Source organism: Eubalaena glacialis, chromosome 3, assembly GCF_028564815.1.
Source record: "Eubalaena glacialis isolate mEubGla1 chromosome 3, mEubGla1.1.hap2.+ XY, whole genome shotgun sequence".
NCBI classification, from domain to species: Eukaryota; Metazoa; Chordata; class Mammalia; order Artiodactyla; family Balaenidae; genus Eubalaena; species Eubalaena glacialis.
The window spans coordinates 48,279,671-48,298,798 of record NC_083718.1 but is presented as its reverse complement, the minus strand read 5'-3'; the positions used below and the strand labels follow the sequence as shown (position 1 = coordinate 48,298,798).

The window sequence follows — 19,128 nt, the reverse complement described above, 5'->3', positions numbered from 1 at the left end:
ACATGGATTTCTTTCAATGGGACTTCTGTAATGTTTTTCTTTTAGGGAAGTGAAACGCTTCATTTATGGATGATGTTATGTTTGAATATTACACCTAGAATTGTTGCATTCATCTTGCCATCAGCTTGAGGATAAAGCCAATGGAGAGGAGGGCAGGGCCAAAAAAAAAAGGGGGGGGGGCAGAGAAAAGGATTCAGAGCCTTGATATATACCTCAGCAGTGCCTGTAGCCTGCTCTACCTCATGGGGCTGTAAATTTGCTTATGGTCTAAGATAGAATGAGTAGAAGTTTCCTACTACTTGTAAGCTAAAGCATCCTGATACTGCCATGTTGAGTTGCTTGTGGATGATTCAGAATGGTAGTGTTAAAATGTGATATTAGAGCTTAGGGAAAAGGTTAAGCCTGGAGTTAGAGCTGTGAAAGATTTCATATAAGGGTGATAGGCACAGTCATGGAGCTGATGATCTAATCCAAGCAGGGCTTGGAGAGCAAGAAGGAAAGCCAATAAGGGTAGAATCTTAAATTGTGAGTCTGAGAAGAGGAAGATTTAGTAAAAGAGTTGCTGAAAGGAGTCAGGAAAGCTAAGTGCCAAACCTAATGAGAGATACAGTGTGATAGAGACAACTTGCCATTTTCTGAAAAGTTGTGCTTTTTGTTCCATACTGTGGAAGAATCACTGGGATGCAGATGCTCAGCCAGAAACTACATTTCCCAGACCCCTCTAACCTCAAGAAAGTCTAATGGGAGAGAATTTGTTATTCACAGTTTGGGGGAGTTTTGAGTGCATATCCCAGGCAGGTGAGAAAAAAGGCTATGGAGTGGAAGAGAAACACTGGTAAAAGAAATGGAAGATGTGATTGATAGCTTTGGAAGAGATGTGAAAAGTTGCATGTGAGTTCACTTCAAGAAGGAGTGTATACCTTTGGAAAAGAAGCATCACTAACTGTAGTTGGTCTACTGCAGGAGGGAAGGTGGGAAGAATGGATACAATGTAAATCAAAGGGAGAGCAATTGAGGGGGTTCTTGGCTAAAGACATCAATTTTTTTTTTTTTTTTTCTGACAGTTGTCCACTGGGAATGAGGAGGGCAGAAGCAGGGAGTCTAGTTTCTGAAGTGAGTGATAAAGATTTGGAATAACTACTTGTAGGCAATGGAAAACGGAGCAGAGGAGAAATAAATTAATGGATTGTTGAGCAGCTGAAGTTGAATCTAATAAATTTGTGATGGATCAGTTAGCATATTTATGTGATTCCCCTTGGCAATGCTCAGTGACTCTTGAAAGGAAACAGTTGTATTAATCCAAACTTGGAGATTGGAAGGAGGGATAGAATAGAAGGTAAAATGGCAAAGTAATAATTGTAAATGCTGGTAGGAAAGTTGCTGGTATTATTGAGCATCAATCACATTGTCAGTAGAAACACATTCAGATAAATTCTGATGCTTAGGGTATTAAAGAACACAGTGGGAATTATGAATGGTTAGAATGCATCATTAGGCATCAAGTGATCTCTCAGGGATGAGGTTTGGGGGGTGGTGGTAGGGCTTGAACATTTATTTAAAATGAGAATAGGATAAAGTGTTATTGAAGGCAACAGATCATGTCTTGGATGTCCTGTTTCACAAATTAATAACGTTTTAAAATAGAAATGGATTTACCAAAATTCACCCACTTTGTAGATAAAGAATATGAGCTTCAGAGATGCCAAGGGCAGATGCCCAAGGTCAGGTAGCTTTTAATGACTAAACTGAGATTATAACCTGGATATCTTTGTTTTCAGCTGAATATGCTCTTCCGGGAGCAGTTCTGGAGTAGATAAAAGAAAGATACTTTTCTTCAGTATCTTTCAGATTCTTCAGTTGAACAAATATTCCAAATGCCTCAGTTGCTCTGCAGAATTGTTTTGAAAACATTTCTCTACCATACTGTAGAAGTTCTAGAAGGCTAGTCACATCTCTAGAGGCTGGCTCCCATGGTCTGGGAAGGGCAAGCTTTGCAGGGAATCTGGATGAAAGCCAGGTGAGAGGCATTTGCTTAGGAGTCAAGTAACAGGGTGGCAAAAAGTCACTGGAGGGAAACAAAAGGGGATTTGATGTAACTAATTGATTAGGAATGTAGCCTGAAGCACGCGAATTGGGGGAGACCTTCACAGTCCACTGGCTAAGTATGTGCTTTCTAATCAAGAGGTTAGTGTTCATGTGAGTCCTGTTTCTCTTTTGAAAGGGGCTTATTCATTGGAGAAGTTATTGGGAACATGTGTTTATTAGGCTGGGCTGGTGAAAGCCTTAACATTGTTGAAAGAGGTCAGCTGTGTTCCTCAACCTCTGCTGTGCCCTACAGTAATTGACAAGCTTGTAGGAACAGGATGGAGAGAGAAGGTGTGTTTTTCCCTGCAGGTTTTATTGACTGTTCTATATGTTGAAATGGCAATACTGTAAAGTTTGGGTTTGTTTTTTGAAGTGACCCAAATCATGGCTCAAAGCATATGGTTTACTAAGTGATCAGCCATTGGTATTTCCTGTTTATATTTATTATTAGGTCTAGTTTATTTTCATATTTAAATTCTTTGTAAACTCTAGTTTTCTTTTTAGAGTTGTTTATGAACCTTTAAATGGTCTCTTTTGTGTATTTAATAATTGGAGAGCTGAGCTGTCTTTCTGCATTTTAATTAGATAGTTTGTTTTTAGGGGCCATATGCTTTCTTCACTCTTTCGGTGGAATGTCCGTTGTTGTCATTGAATTTTCCCACATTTGGGCAAGTGAGGAACATGCCCTTGAGGAGGTGATTAACTTTCAGTATCAGTAATAATTGTATATGTTTTTCTCTCTCTTTCTCCCTCCCTCCCTCCCTCTCTCCCTTTTTCCCTCCTTGCCTCAACTCCTTCCTTTCTTCCTTCCTTCCTCACTCAATGAACATAGCCATACTATAATGTGGAGTAAATACAAGTAAATACAAATCTCTTTTTAAACAATTACATTCTCATAGCTTCCTTTTTCTCTGATTAAAAAAATCTCACTAAGGATGAAGCTCATTTCATTAGGTCTCTGCTGGGGGTAAATAGTTTTGAAAGCTTGGTAAAATAAATAAGATTATTTTGAGAGTGGGAAAAATACATAAGCTTTTAGCATCCACAAATACTTCACTTATTCTAGGATGACAGTATGATTACATCAGAATGCTTAATATGAATGGCACGTCTTCTGGTTGCCTATTTAGGATGCTTGCTTTTCTTTTATCTTGTTCCTGGTGGAATACTCACTTTTTGTAAGACTTCACAGATTTTATTTCAGTAATTTCTGTTTTCATTTGGTGAACCCCACTTTGTTGTATTACTGTTTATTGTCAAAAATAGGGTCTGCACTGCCTTTGAAAGTATGGTTTGTGCATAGCCAGTTAAAAAATAAGTACAAGAGAGAGTGCAGTCATACTACTTGTTTTACTCTTTTGACTTACCATTCAAGTGTAAATGTGACGTCAGTAAGTCAGTACAGGAAAATATTTATTATTATAGTCTTATTTTGCATAATTTTCAGTACTCAGGAATTGCTTTAAGTTCCAGTGCCTTTTCCCATCCCTCATTTCTACTTTTTCCCTTTGGATAGATAAGGACGTAGAGAGGTGGGGATGAAGAGAAGAGTATACAGGTTGGTTTCTTGCTGTCTCCTCTCCTGCCTCTGTTCTACGACGACATCAACTCAGAGCAATTCATCTTCTGATATCTCAAAGTAGGCATTTATTGGTTGTGTTCAATAACTCACTCTCCATAATCTTATAGTTTTATTATAAAAGATTGTTCAAATTCAGATGTTTGACACAGTGTTAAAGTGGGATTCCAGTATACACAATTCTGGTGCAACATGCTGTTCCTTTACATCTTATTCACGTTAGATGCAGGCAGCTCCATCAGCCTCTAATTGATTGTGATATGGCCTTGTTCAATTCTCTTTTGTCTTCACCCTATTTGAGGCCTATTTGTCATGCCCTTTACTACTCTTCTGGGACTGGATATATTGAGTCTTCAATATGCTTTTCTTTGACAGCGTGAGGATGGAGGATAGTAGAACTTGCAAGGGATTGGCTGGCTATGGTGATGGGTGGACCAATCTCTGTTTGCATAAAGGCCAATGAAAATACATGGACTAGAGTTTCCTCCACCTATTTGGGAGAACTTTTTTATTTTGGGGGGTTTCAGACCTTTCTCCAGTTCGTGAAGCGACAACTCTGGGTTTTGGCCATAGCCTGTTAATTCAAAGAGGTGTCAGGACTTCTATAGGGACCTCTGTGTGTTTCTGTCTGAAGCATCTCCCATCCCCTCAGAAAATCATCTTATTTTCCCTTTTATTTTTCCTTCTTCCGATCCCTCTTTACTGATGGAAATTTAGTGGGTTGGTTTTAATAGTTCTCATTGGACAACTCAGTGGAAATTTCTGAACCTGTGAGACCCTGTGGTGGTAGGGAGGCCTTGTTCATGTGAGGGGTTTTCTATATCTTTTTCCTGGGCTGTCTACCTATCCCCTCAGCAGCTGCTTTTATTCATTTATTTTGGATTAAAAAAATAATTTTAGTATAATTTACATACAGTAAAACGTACACATCTTAAGATTATGGTTTGATGAGTTTGACAAATGTTTACACCATGTAACCTTTAGGGCAATCGAGGTAGTGAACTTTTCCATTTCCCCAGAATGTTCCCTTATGCTCCTTCTCTGCCAATCATCCTACCATATAGATAACCATTTTTCTCATAACTGTCATCATGGATTAGTTTTGCATATAAATGAAGTCAAAAGAATATGTATTCATTTGTGACTGACTTCTTTCACTCAATTTAGTGTTTTTCATGATTCAGTTTCTTTTTGCATGTATGAATTCCTTTTTCATGACTAAGTAATATTCAGTTATATGATTATACCACAATTTATTCATTCTTATCTTGATGGACATTTGGGTTGCTTCTAGTTTTTGAGTATTATGAATATTTTTGTATAAGTCCTTTTGTGGACATATGTTTTCATTTCTCTTGAATAAGTATCTGGAAATGCATTGTTTGGTCTAGGATTGCTTAAGCTGCTTCTTTAAAAAAAATAATTGGAGATATTAGTGGAAAACTTGGGCATTTGTCACTACTTACTGCTCTGGTGTATGTAGAATGTGGTTTAGGATGACTAAGCTACTTTCTAGAATCTTTACTTTTTCTCTCCTCTGGCAATGTTTCCTTTTTAAAAAGTTTTTTAAATTGAAGTACAGTTGAATTATAATGTGTTAGTTTCTGCTGTACAGCAAAGTGATTCAGTTATACATATATATATTCTTTTTCATATTCTTTTCCATTATGGTTTATCACAGGATATTGAATATAGTTCCCTGTGCTATACAGTAGGACCTAGTTGTTTATCCATCCTATATATAATAGTTTGCATCTGCTAATCCCAAACTCCCAATCCTTCCCTTCCCCACCCTCCTCCCCCTTGGCAACCACAAGTCTGTTCTCCATATCTGTGAGTCTGTTTCTGTTTCATAGATATGTTCATTTGTGTTGTATTTTAGATTCCACATATAAGTGATTTCATATGGTATTTGTCTTTCTCTTTCTGACTTAGTTCACTTAGTATGATAATCTCTAGGTCCATCCATGTAGCTGCAAATGGCATTATTTCATTCTTTTTTATGACTGACTAATATTCCATTGTATATATGTACCACATTTTCTTTATCCATTCATCTGTTGATGGACATTTAGGTTGTTTCCATGTCTTGGCTATTGTAAATAGTGCTGCTATGAATGTAGAATTATAGTTTTGTCTGGATATATGCCCAGGAGTGGGATTGCTGGGTCATATAGCAACTCTAGTTTTAGTTTTTTGAGGAGCCTCCATACTATTTTCCATAGTGGCTGCACCGATTTACATTCTCATCAACAGTGTAGGAGGGTTCCCTTTTCTTCACACCCTCTCCAGCATTTGTTATTTGTAGACTTTTTAATGATGGCCATTCTGACTGGTGTGAGGTGGTACCTCGTTGTTTTGGTTTGCATTTCTCTAATAATTAGCGATGATGAATATCTTTTCATGTGTCTATTGGCCATCTGTATGTGTTCTTTGGAGAAATGTCTATTTAGGTCTTCTGCCCATTTTTCGATTGGGCTGTTTGTTTTTTTGTCTTTCAGTTGTTTGAGCTGTTTTTATACTTTGGAAATTAAGCCCTTGTCAGTCGCATCATTTGCAAATATTTTCTCTCAGTCCATAGGTTGTCTTTTCCTTTTGTTTATGGTTTCTTTTGGTGTGCAAAAGCTTATAAGTTTGATTAGGTCCCATTTGTTTATTTTTGCTTTTATTTCTATTACCTTGGGAGACTGACCTAAGAAAACATTGGCTGGACATGCTTCTTAAAAAGAAAGTGGCATTAAGATTGTGCCTCCTACTTTATTTGATTGCTGTGATAAATTTCTTGGTTAGTTTTAACCTATTTTTTTTCTTTCATTTGTTGGGCTTGTGGGCAGGATGATTCCGTGATCTGGCTTCAAACTGCTAGTTTTCCTTAGAAGTCCAATGTATAGCAGATAAAATATTGAAAATTGCTCAACTAATTCAGAGTTCTCCTTTCCATGCATTATATATATTTCTCAAAGCAGATATATATTTTAAAACTGAATTTGACTTTATTCTGCCATCTTCCCTCAGAAGTCCAGTAAATCTGTTTTGATGGCCAAATAGGGAAAATAGTTTTTCAGTACAACAAATGTAATGTGATTCAGTTTGTGGCTGATAGGAGACTTTCTGTCCTTAAAAATCAAACACTTGATCAACATGGACAAATCGTAGGACAATTCTGAGAAAGATTCATCTTCTTCAGTGGGATGTTTTAAAATACATGGGTAATTCTCTTCACTTGCAGGATTTTAAGTCATTCTATTGTGAATGTACTTGCCTTTGAAACAGCATTGCCTCTGGGATAGATGTCTGTTCTATACACTGGATGACCTTGTGCCTAGTCCTGTCTCCACTTATCAGCTATTGTTGGCAAGTGACAATTTTTTCTGTGATTGAAATCCTCCATCAGTAAAATGCTATGTGTGTATCTCAGGGAGTCCCATGCCAATAAACACAGAAATGTCTGTAAGACATTTTGAGATATTTTTGAAGAAAAATGCCTTTGTCACAATGTTGTTATTTATCTGGCTCCAAGGAGGCCACTTCTGGTTTTCAAATTGAAGGCCCAGAAATCATTTTCCCTAACATGAGGTTTTCCATGGAAATGCAGAAAACTGTATTTGGAACTTGAATTTATGTGATACGTATTCTTCCATGTTCTCTCTGCATGCCCGTTACTTTGTATTTAGCCTGATTTTTTCCCTATTAATGTTGATTATCCTTTTTTTTTTTTTCTGTCATTTATTTCTTTGTAGGGCACTCACTGTTTGGCCAATAAGAAATAATCCTAATTTTGTTTTAAGATGAAAATGCACATAGGCAAAGGGAGGCTGGGCTTTGTATTAAAAATGGTGTCTTGGCTCTCTTTGCCTCATCTGGGATTCTCTTGCATCTTGGCTTTCTTTGACTTCCTTGGAAATCTGTTCTACCGCTCAGTCTGATTCCAGCAGTTGTGATGTAGCGTTGTGCAAATCTTTGCTAGCTGTAAATACCCTCTTAAAGATGTATTCAGCCACAGATTTTGATCTGCAAATTATTAATGCTAAAACTATTTGAAGAAGGACACATTTCCAGATACCAAGCCAACATGAAGCTTTCATATAAATCAAATATGGCAGAACCAAATTAAAACTATTGAATTTTTCCCAGTCTCTAGGTTTGGGTCATTGCGATGGCCTAATTTCCCATTTGTGGTTAGCATCAGTGTATCCTATACTATGTGTCACCCCAATGCTGCATTTGCCAACATACATAGGGAGCCCTTTTCCCTCCAGGCTTGGCTTGTTATAAGTTAAACATGGAATGAAGGGACATGCTTTTTTGACTTGCCTCTGGCAATATGAGATGACTTTGCTTTTCAATGTTTTCTCTTTCTCTTCCTCTTTTTAAATGTAATTTCACAAGTTAAAATACACTTCTTTAAATTTGAACCTATGAGGTGAATGTGTGCATGTGTGTGTGGTTGGGTGTTATATGTAAGTTTTCTTGATGAAAAATTTGCCTAAGAGGCAGATAGAAAAGATGTACCTTCTGAGGTACCCCCTCTATCAGATATGAGAGGAATTAGGTTAAGACCAGGCTTGAAGGTAGCAAGAGAATGCCCTTTTCAGAAGCTGCTTTAAACTCCAACATGGCTTGGTGTTTTACTCTGGGCTGGGAGGGTGGGAGTCAGCAGGCAGGTGCGTGCCACACTGAATTAGAGTCTGGAGAGACTGGCAGAAGCACACCCAGGGCCCAGGGACACCGCTTGACCAAAGCACATGGTATGCTAATATTGTAAGATCAGCTGCCATGTTTTCTGAGCGCTCATAGGAAAGTGTGTTGGGGAGGGAATCACCAGGGTGGGAAGACAGAGGACAGAAAGCCTCAAAAATCCTGAACACTTCCATTGCCATTTTTCAGCTCTCCTTGGCAAGTCCTTTTCTCTCTGTGACTGAAATCCTCAGCAAAATGGTAGAATATATTTTATCTGCATATCTCAGGGCAGAAGGAACAAATGCTGGAGAAGAGATAAGGAAGGAAACTAACATCCTTTGGGCTAACGTGCATTTTCTCTTTTAATTCTATGAGATTGTTTGTTTCTTTGTACCAAATTATAGGTAATACGGCAAAGCTCTGAGAAGTCAGGTGACTTATTGAAGGCCAAATAGCAGGTAAATGGTAACTAGAATTCAGGCCCAAGTATTTGGATTCAGAGTATATGTTTGGACTAATATATACTAAACCTTTCTCCCACTTGCTCACCCCCAAGTACTGATATCCAAAGTAGCAAGTCTGTCCATATTAAACATCAGCTTAGCTTGCTCTCTCCTAAAGGCCATAACCCAGTGAATTACATTAAATTAATTTTAGGCTGACGGTTTGGTAAGTTTGAAATATATGATATTGCCTTTTATTTTGATTTTTTTGTTCTTGATAGACTTTATGGACTATTGCAAAGTTTTGGCATTTCTCTAATGCCAACAGACAGAAAGAGGACATAGCTTCATCTATGCATTTATTCAAATGCCATGATAAAATACCTAGTTCAACACATCTGTACATACATATGTAAGGCACTGTGCCCAGCCTTCCCCTCCCCTTTCTCCTTCTCCAAAAAAAAAAAAGAAAAAGAAAAAGAAAAAAAGAGAGAGACAGTGTAAATGTAAATTAATATTACATTAGAATACATGATAGTTTCTTTTTATTTTTGTGGAACATGTAAAACATGTGAAACCTAAAAGAAAAGATTTAGTATTGACAGATAAATGCACAGATCAGCTTTTTAAATAATAGATGTTTTAGCTTATGCTAGTGGTTTGGTTGGAGTTATGCATATTGTTTAAATTAGTCCCATAGCCTAGAGGGGGCTTTTGCAGGAAGCCATTGTAATTTTCATCCCTTAGACACTGGTATTTTCATGAGCTGAAGTTAAGTGTCTCAAGGGATAATGGAATATCACTAAAACATTTCCTGAGCTCTCTTGAATTGTACATTGGTATGCCCAAGTCTCCTCTCAGAAGAACAGAGCTTTTGTTTCGTTCTGTGAAAAAATGTTGCCCCCAGATGCAGTTTTTTTTAATGGATATTAAAAAATATATTCAGAAAAAAATAGTTCAAGTAATATAGTCAGTAAAAATGTTCCATACTTAGTTTGAAGAAATCATGGGGATTTGATTTTTTTTATTTGCCTTTTTATACCTATATAATAAAGCAACAAATTAAAAGTATTTGGTTAACCTAAGGTTTTCTGAAATATTATGAAATAAAGCTTTATAGGCATTTTGAGATAGAGAAATAAAACCCTTTAACTACACTTGTTTTTATTAGAAATTCCCAAAGACTTGTGAGTTACTTTTATAAAATTAAAATTCACGTATAGTATTTGATATGAATAAAGCAATAAAAAGCCATCAGAAACACTGGTACCTTACTGGATATTAATGTGACTTGAAAGGCATTTATTTTATGTTCTTAGCTTCAGCAGCTGGGTGAATGGGTTTTCTGTTAGTTAAGAGAATGAACAAGGGTGTGTGAGAAAAGAGTTAGCTCTTTGGGTCTTAAGTTTGAGGTGGTTTGTGGTGCCCTCTCTAGTAATCACAGAGACACTGGCAATAGCTACAGGGAGGTTTAACAGGACATGGCATTCAGACCTCAGCATAGGTCAGGTTGCGTTTTGAAATCACCGTACTCTCACTATGACATGATAAAGCATGCCTGATTACATTAATTAGGAAGTATGTCATATACGCTGATTACTTTGTGATTTTGTGCAACAGAAATATTGTAAATGTTACACACCACAGAAATATTGTAAATTTTAACTCAATTATGCCACCAATTGTGGTGGCAATCTAAAGAATGACATATGACCTGGCTGTTTTCTCTACCATGTTTCTGAGTGGAGACGATTTGTGTGATTGTGGCCTTGTGATTATACTCGATGTACCTCGTGATGTTCTTTTAATATTTTCTATGACTTTGTCCTGGCTATTGGCAGAGGCAATTTTATTTGCTATCTCTTAGCTCCTGTGGGCTCAGGAAGAGTCTCTGTTCCAGGGTCAGAGATAATCTCTGAGTTTACAGCTTGCTGGTGTAGTCTTTAATTCTATGCTTTCTTTTTCTTTTTTTTTTTTGGTCCCATCTCTAGGCTCTACCTGCTAAGAACTATAGAGTCTGCCTGAGTCTTTCTGTTTGAGAGATCTTCAATACTTGAATATTTGTCAGATCCATATTTCCTAGAAAAATATCTGTTCTATTTCCATTCCTCTGAGACACTGTCCTTCAGTCAGTTTTGATGGGCTCTTGCAAACAGTTTCTCCTATCATTTGTGAAACACACACACACACACACACACACCCCCACACACCATATCCTAGTCTCCTGATCAAAACAACAATAAGAACAAAAATTTGCGGCTACAATGCAACAGCTCTCTCAAACTGCTACTTTAATATCATGCATTCCTTCATTGTCACATTTATTGAGAGCACATTTTAAATCTACTTGAAACTTCCACTTTCTAATCACCCCTTCCTGTATTCCTTGTAAAAAAAAAGCTACTATTCTCCAGCGGTCGCCAACAACATGCTTGCTGCCAAAGCAAACAGTGATTTGGTCAGTCTTGTTCTCCTTCCCTTTTTTGTAGACTGTGTTGCTACTGACCGTCAGTCCTTTCTAACACACTGCCTTTGTGCTTGGCTTTCATACCACAGCGTTATCCGGACTCGTGGAAGGAGCAGGGCTTTGTGATCGCGTAGACTTGGTGGGAACCTCAGACTTGGTGTGATCCCCATTGTGCTAACCAAAAAATGCCCCACACTTTTCCAAATGTCTTCTGCAGAGGTGATACTGCCCTGGGTTGAGGGGAAATGGGAGGTTATGGTTAGCTTTTTCCTCAGAGAGTCCTTCACATCGCACACGAGCCCTTACTCACTTATTTCCTTTGAGAGACTAGCATGGTATGTAAGGTCCAGCATCATTTATTTCTATTACCTCTGTCACAAAATGTGCACCTATTATCCTATTCATACTTTTCCAAACTTATTTTTTTCTTCACTTCCAAGCCTCTATCTTAATTAACGTGAAATTGTTGTGCTTGAGAAGCTCCTACTCATACTTTGGAATCATGCTACTCATACCAAGACCTAACCTCCTTGACCTGTAGATACAGGAGCTGCCTCCTATGAGCGCCCTTTACCACCTGCAGAGCATTTGTCGTACTGAAATCCGCAGCCTATTTTCACGTCCATCTCTCTCAATACACTCAAGGACAGAGCCTTTATCTTGTTCATGCCTAGTATACTGTCTGGCATATTGTAGACCCTCAGTAAATATTTACTGTTATGTGAATAAAACAAAAAGAAAAGTATAATGAGATTCAGAAAAATTTTTAGGTGGAAAGAGCTTATATTAACTGGTTACGAACACTGTAGAGTGAGATGGGCTATGTTAAAACTTGGAATGTGAAGGGAAATTTTAATGCTCTTATCCTGACAATGAGAGTGAGTTAACAAAGAATAAACAGACTTTGAAGTAGCATCTGCTCCCATCTGAGCTTAAAAAGAATGTCTTTATAGTAAACTTATTTTTATTCAAGTAATTTTCAAAAACCCCAGTGCAAGACTGAAAAAACTATAAAGTTGAAATCAGAAACATGAAGGATTGTGATTATTCAGAAAGATTTCAAAAGATCAGAGTTGGGAAAGGAAGAAGAGTTAGGGTCCCTCATAACAAGAGTAAGTTAAAAAAAAGCAATGAGCTGTACCTCTTTAATGCAGAGATTTAAATGGATTTTGAGAATTATTTTTCATAGTTTCTGAACCCCATATCTTTATCATTGAGGATATTAAAAAAAATAAACCCTTATTTTAAAACTTAGCTTTTTCTCAGCACTTTTTACAATAGCGAAGATATGGAAGTAACCTAAATGTCCGTTGACAGGTGAATGGATAAAGAAGATGTGGTACATGTATACAATGGAATACTACTCAGCCATAAAAAAGAATGAAATGATGCCATTTGCAGCTACATGGATGGCCCTAGAGATTATCATACTAAGCAAAGTAAGTCAGAAAGAGAAAGACAAATATCATATGATATCACTTATATACGGAACCTAAAATATGACACAAATGAACTTATTTACAAACCAGAAACAGAGTCACAGACATAGAAAACAAATTTATGGTTACCAAAGGGTTGGGGGGAGGAATAAATAAGGAGTTTGGGATTAGCAGATACAAACTACTATATATAAAATAGATAAACAACAAGGCCCTACTGTATAGGACAAGGAAGCATATTCAATATCATGTAATAAACTGTAATGGAAAAGAATATGAAAAAGTGTGTATATATATGTATAAGCAAACCACTTTGCTGTACACCAGAAGCTAACACAACATTGTAAATCAACTATACTTCAATTAAAAAAAAAAAAACCTTAGCTTTTTCTAGTTGCCAGATTATGTTCTCAAAATTCTATTCCATTTACTCTTATGAGCCTGTCTTCAGTTCTCTGTCCAGTTACTTTATTCCAGCTATTAATAGTTGGCATAGCCGCTTTGTGTAGAAGTCTTTTTTCCCTTAGCCCTCAGATAAATATTAGATGCTACTCAATGGGCATAAGTACATCTTCTTGTATTTACCTGGCCTTAATCTTCATTTTTTTGGTGCTATTTAAGATTTTATGTGGTTCAAGAGATAAGATGCTGATTTGGTTTCCTAGTAATGTTCTAATTTTGTCAATAAAAACTGTGCTATAGCTAATAAACCAAATCATTGCCGAAGGATCTTATGTAGTTTTCTTATTCTGGTAGTAAAGAAAGCTAGAAAAGATCTTTGCCTTAGAGCACTGCAGTTAACTGTTAATATATATAACCACTTGTTTGGAAACAAAAACTTAGTTAATGCTTAAAACCAGGTGAATTCATTTTTTCTTAATACTTTTTTGCTGATTTTATTCAGTAATTTTTGAACCATTAGCTGCCTAGGAGTATATTTGTCTTATGTATAAGAAAAATAGAGTACTCAGAAGGACTGAATTAGTTCATATAGTAAATTGGTTCATATATTCCAATTGAATGATGTAATTTTTAACATGTCATGAAGGTTCAGGATAATCCTAAATAGCTGTGAACCCATGTAAATCCTGAGCTTGCACAGGTGATTTTGCTGTCCTTTGCTGTGGGCGATGCTTCACCCAGGTGTAGGCCAAAATGTGGTTGAAGGGTACTGATGGATAGGTGGATTAATTGAATAAACATTTATAAAATGCCTACTGTGTTACAGGCAATGAGGGTACAGGCAATGAGGGTACAGAGACGTGAAAAAATAGCTATAATAAAAACTCAAAAGCCATGCAGTGGAAGTATAGAAGTCATTTTAGAAGGACAACTCTGAAGGTGGTATGGTGATAAAATTGCTTGGCTTTCTTGGTAAGGGGCCATCACTATGCTACTAAGAGCAATTATTTTTACTTGCATGGACCATTTAACATTCATCGATTCTATAACCACAAACTGTATTCCCAATCACAGTCTTGTGGTAAGTGAGATATAGAAGTAAAATTTTAATGGACTGACATAAGTCCTTCATGACTATAAGGAAAACCGTTCAAAGTGTCCTATTAGTTATTGTTGGTGGCTAAGTACTGTCATCGTTTTGAGTAGAAAATAATTTCTCCAGCATGTCAGTGCTAAGGAGCTGTTTGAATTAATGATAGATTTAGTATTTAAATGTCTTGGTTCCCAAAGGGCACGATGTCAGTGTATAAATTTGACCCATTCAGTTCAGCATTTTCTTTGTGCATTTTCTTGGTTTTTATTTCCATTATTATGGTTTAAGTAATGCTGTTATGATATCATTAAATCTCTCAAAGTGATTGTTACCTGCTAAAAGACAGACATAACTGAGAATGGTTTCCACTGGGAATTTTCCCGTTAGTCTGCAATCACGTCACAATCCTCCCTGTGACTGCACCTCATATTAGTAGTTCATGGTTGGGGCTGCAGTGACATCACCAGCCAACCTCTGGTAGGTCACGATCACCCCCTCACACTACAGCAAACTTACTGTGATTATTAACAGGAATGGATTTTAAAAAATGGGTGATCAATAGTATATTACTTTAAAGCAATTTTATAGTTATTATTAATAATACATTTTATAGCAATATTTTCAGTGTCTAGAATTAAGAATATACCATCTAGTATATAAAAGGAGCCAACGTTTCATTGAAAAAGTAACCTACTGATGGCTGTGATTTCAACACCTTTTTTAATGGTTTTGTCTAGATAAGTTCAGGTTGTCACAAGTTAGCAATTTATGTCAGTTCTAGCATGGTTCTGATAGATTTTACAATTCTTGACATAGTGGTACTGTATTAGTTTCCTATTGTTGCTGTAACAAATTACCACAAACTTAGTGGCTTAAAACAATACTTATTATGTTACAGTTCTGGAGGACAGAAGTCCAAATATCAAAGTAACAGCAGGGCTGTGTTTATTCTGGAGGTTCTATGGGAGAATCCATTTCCTTGCCTTTTCCAGCTTTTAGAGGCCCCTTGCCCCTTGCATCACTCCAACTTTCCTTCCGTAGTCATATCTCCTCCTTTGACTCTGACCTACTTGCCTCCCTCTTGTAAGAGCTCTGGGGAATACATAGGGCCTACCTGAAAAATCTAGGATAATCTCCCTATCTCTAGATCCTTAATCACGTCTGCAAAGTCCCTTTTGCCATTGCAAGGTAACATATTTTCAGGTTCTGAGGATTAGGATATGGACATCTTTAGGGGACCATTATTCTCTCTATCACAGATGCCTTAAAATAAAAGTGTCTAAATCATTACGAATTATTTTAACTAACATTTAAGATGCTGATTAATATCAGAAGACGATTGATATCAAATATTGAAATTGGAAATTTTCAAAACGGAACGGGGAAGCATTTTAAGAATCATTTAAGTTTTAGAGGGGGCATTTTTCAAATAATATGTGCCTCTAAGAAGATTCTTACTACTCCACATGGGGGTTAAGGGTTGCATTCCCTTACCCTCCCCTCCCTTAAGAATCACTACGTGTAATGGGAGATACTACTAATTGGAGTGTGTTGTGCCGATGAACCATATACTGACCTAAAAGATGGTTCAGAACCAGTTAATTCAATTTTTAGGGACTCTCAGAAGATTGAGCCATTAACTGTATTTAGGTAAGTAATATCCATGTATTCCAAATGCTAATAATTTCTGACTTTAATGGTGTTAATTTACCACCGCCAACATTGTTATTTGATTTCTGTAAAACTTCTTGATAAGTAGACAGCCCTGGGAAATGTTATGATTGCCTTAATTATCCAGAGTTTAGTCTTTGTTTGATAGATCCTCTTGCCATTTTTGGTTTCTCTTTCTAAAAGGAGAAAACTTTAAAAAAATCTTGTTGAAAATAGTAGGGGTATTCTAACCAGTCTGAAATGCAGCCACAATCTCAGGCCCAAATTACGTATTTAGCTATGTCTTACTGAATGTATGCAGGGCGTTAGTTTTTAAAAAGAGTTGTAATAACAATGCCAAGATATGACTTTTGTAAGTAAAATGAAAGTAATGTCACTATATTTAGAGTAGGAATTGTTAGATTAGAACCTTAGCTTTTGGAATATTAATCAGTTTGGAAACTGTTTCCATTCTCCATTAAGATTCACTGTCTATTTCTGGAAGCAACTAGAAATCTTTGCTTACTATTGAAGGAACAATGTATGTGTGTGTTGCATTAGAAAGAAGTGAGTATACCTTAATAGTATACAACACACTGGACTTTACAAAAAAAGTCACACAGCTGAGTGTCAAATAGTAGGGTTTTAAAGGTAGGAGGGGTCATAGTTGAACTTGTGAAATTTCTTTCCCATAGTTATTGGCCACTAGCTGACAGAAGCTATAGGGCCTTTGACTTACTTAGAACATTCGATTGCCAACCCAAATATTTCAGTCTCTTAGCTGTCCAAGAAATGTACATTTTTATCTTGTTACTTCATATAATCACTGAATTCTAAAATAATAAGTTACAGAATCCTTTCAAAATATTTTCCCAAGAGAAGCCCTTTTATCTCCTAAGGAGCTGCATGTTGAGTTGGTTGTATTACAAATCATCAATTTCTGACTGTTGAAATAACCTCGTAGTAACATACTAAATTTGGTGCCCTCATGCCAAAGACTCAGCTCGTGAAAACCATGATGAGCATTTGGGTGCCAAATTCTACTTTACAGTTCTTCGCAGGAATGTATTGAGTGTGAGGATCTTGCCTCACTGCTTAAAGTTCTCAGAAAAAGATGTGATCTCTGTTTACATTGATAAGGTCATGAAGAGGAGCATGTCCAGCATGTGAAAAATAAGAATTTTCTCACCTCTTTAATCCTAGAAAACAGCTCCTTAAAGAACCAAGGTCTTGGAGTTTCCCTTTTAAATTGCAGCACTGATTTCTTCCTCTTCCGGTTTTAAAAGATACACTTATTAGCTTCGGTGAGGGTGAAGGACTGTGTCTTGTTTCTTGTCGTATCCCGAGGTCTCGCACCCAATAAGTACTCGCTAGATATCTGTTGATTGACTAAGAGAATAATGTTAGTGGTGTTTCCATAGTTATGTCAGCTTATTTTTAACTACATGTTAGAAATCATCCAATCATCTGTTTGGTCTTTAACATTTTCAAGCTCCTTCTCTGTTAAGTATGACATTATGTTATGTTATATTATATTAATTTTACAGGTTGTTTTGAAGATTAGTGATAAGCACCTAATACATAGTAGATACTTATTAAATGGTAGGAAATATTATTATAAATAATTATAAATGGAATAAGTGCAACTTTAATTGTTTCATGATTATATTGTGTTGCAGATGAATTAGATCTTCAGTAAAAATTTCCATGCATCACAATAATTGAATTAATCATATCTAATTGATGAATTGTTATACTACTTATGAATTGTTTATGTTAAAGAGAAAATAAATGCCTACTATTGAAAATATGTTAGACCACGTATGAGACGTGAATATCTGATAACATCTCTTCTATTTTTGTGGAAAATAAAGCATTTAAAAAAAATATAAATTTATATGGCAGGACTTCCCTGGTGGCACAGTGGTTAAGAATCTGCCTGCCAATGCAGGGGACACGGGTTTGAGCCCTGGTCCGGGAAGATCCCACATGCCACGGAGCAACTAGCCCGTGCGCCACAACTACTGAGCCTGCGCTCTAGAGCCCGTGAGCCACAAGTACTGAACTTGCGCACCTAGAGCCCGTGCTCCGCAACAAGAGAAGCCACCTCAATGAGAAGCCCAGGCACCACAGCAAAGAGTAGCCCCCGCTCGCCGCAACTAGAGAAAGCCCACATGCAGCAATGAAGACCCAACACAGCCAAAAATTAAAAACAAAAAAAAAGATTTATATGGCAGCTTAGAAAATAAACTACATTACACAAAGCAAAAGATGAGCTGGTTTCAGCACATTTAAAAATAAAACAAAACAACAACTACATGAAAACAAACAAGCACAGTATCATAGCACATGGTGTAACACCAGTTACACAGGAAACATTGTTTTCAGTTGAATTGAGTAGAACAACAACTCCTTCCTGAACAAAAATCATATACTGCAATTATGAAAATCTTGCCTGGTTAGAGTTTGGTCAGTAATTCAGAATGATTCGTGTTAGTGATGAGTGCTGAAACAGAAAAAAGTCAATTGGCTAAGATATAATCACTTGTGTGCTAAGAAAAAGAAATGTTCTGGAAAAGTAACAGCCAAAATGACTGGATACATTCGTCTTCCATTTCTTGCAGATCTCCAACAACTGCAGGTCGTTCTGATGGTTCAGTGCTCTGAGGTTCTAGTTTGGTCACGTATTCTTTTATTCAACAAATATTCTTTCCACAATGTCTTAGGCACTCACTTGGCACTGGGATGGTTGAGAAACAAAAAACAAGATGCAGCCCTTTCCTCCTTTGGCTAACAGTCTTGTGGAATGATAGAAATTGATTAAGTAGTCAAATTAAGCAGCTGAAAATGCAACTTAGTATGGTGTAGTTGGGGGATTCAGGCAAGGCTTCCCCAAGGTAAGGAAGCCAGAAATAAATGCCAAGGAGGAATAGGAGTTAACCAGAGAAAAGGGTAGAGGGAAGAACACTCTAGGGTAGGGACACAGAGGGAAGGTCCTATGGAATGAGTGAGCAGGTGAGTAAGAGAAAATAAAAGGTGTGGAGAGGATTAGGGATTGTTGGAGGAATAGGTGGAAGCCAGTCCATGCCGGGACAACAAAGTCCACGTTTAGGGATTTCAGCTTTATCCTACGAGCCATAGGAGGTCATTGGAAAGGTTTAATTGGGAGATGATATAATTAGATTTATGTCTCAGAAAAATCACTATGGCTCCCTGTGTGGAATGGATTAGAGAGAAGTTCATAGCGAATTATGAAAGAACCGTTCAGGGCTCTTTCTATAGTCTAGGTC

At 37.0% G+C, this 19,128-nt stretch overlaps 1 protein-coding gene across 5 annotated transcripts in view; it reads left to right on the top strand.

The window, feature by feature from the left end:
• Window positions 1-19,128, top strand: part of HMCN1 (hemicentin 1) — a 508,722-nt gene that overhangs the window by 36,832 nt on the left and 452,762 nt on the right. Inside the window, exon 1 of one of the 5 annotated variants that reach the window (XM_061187530.1) lies at window positions 2,303-2,376. The exons of the other annotated variants lie outside the window; for them this stretch is intronic. Within the exon in view, the coding sequence (XP_061043513.1) occupies window positions 2,364-2,376 (13 nt within the window). The 5' untranslated portion in view covers window positions 2,303-2,363. Of the gene's footprint in view, window positions 1-2,302; window positions 2,377-19,128 lie in introns of those variants that run through there. 5 annotated transcript variants of the gene reach the window in all.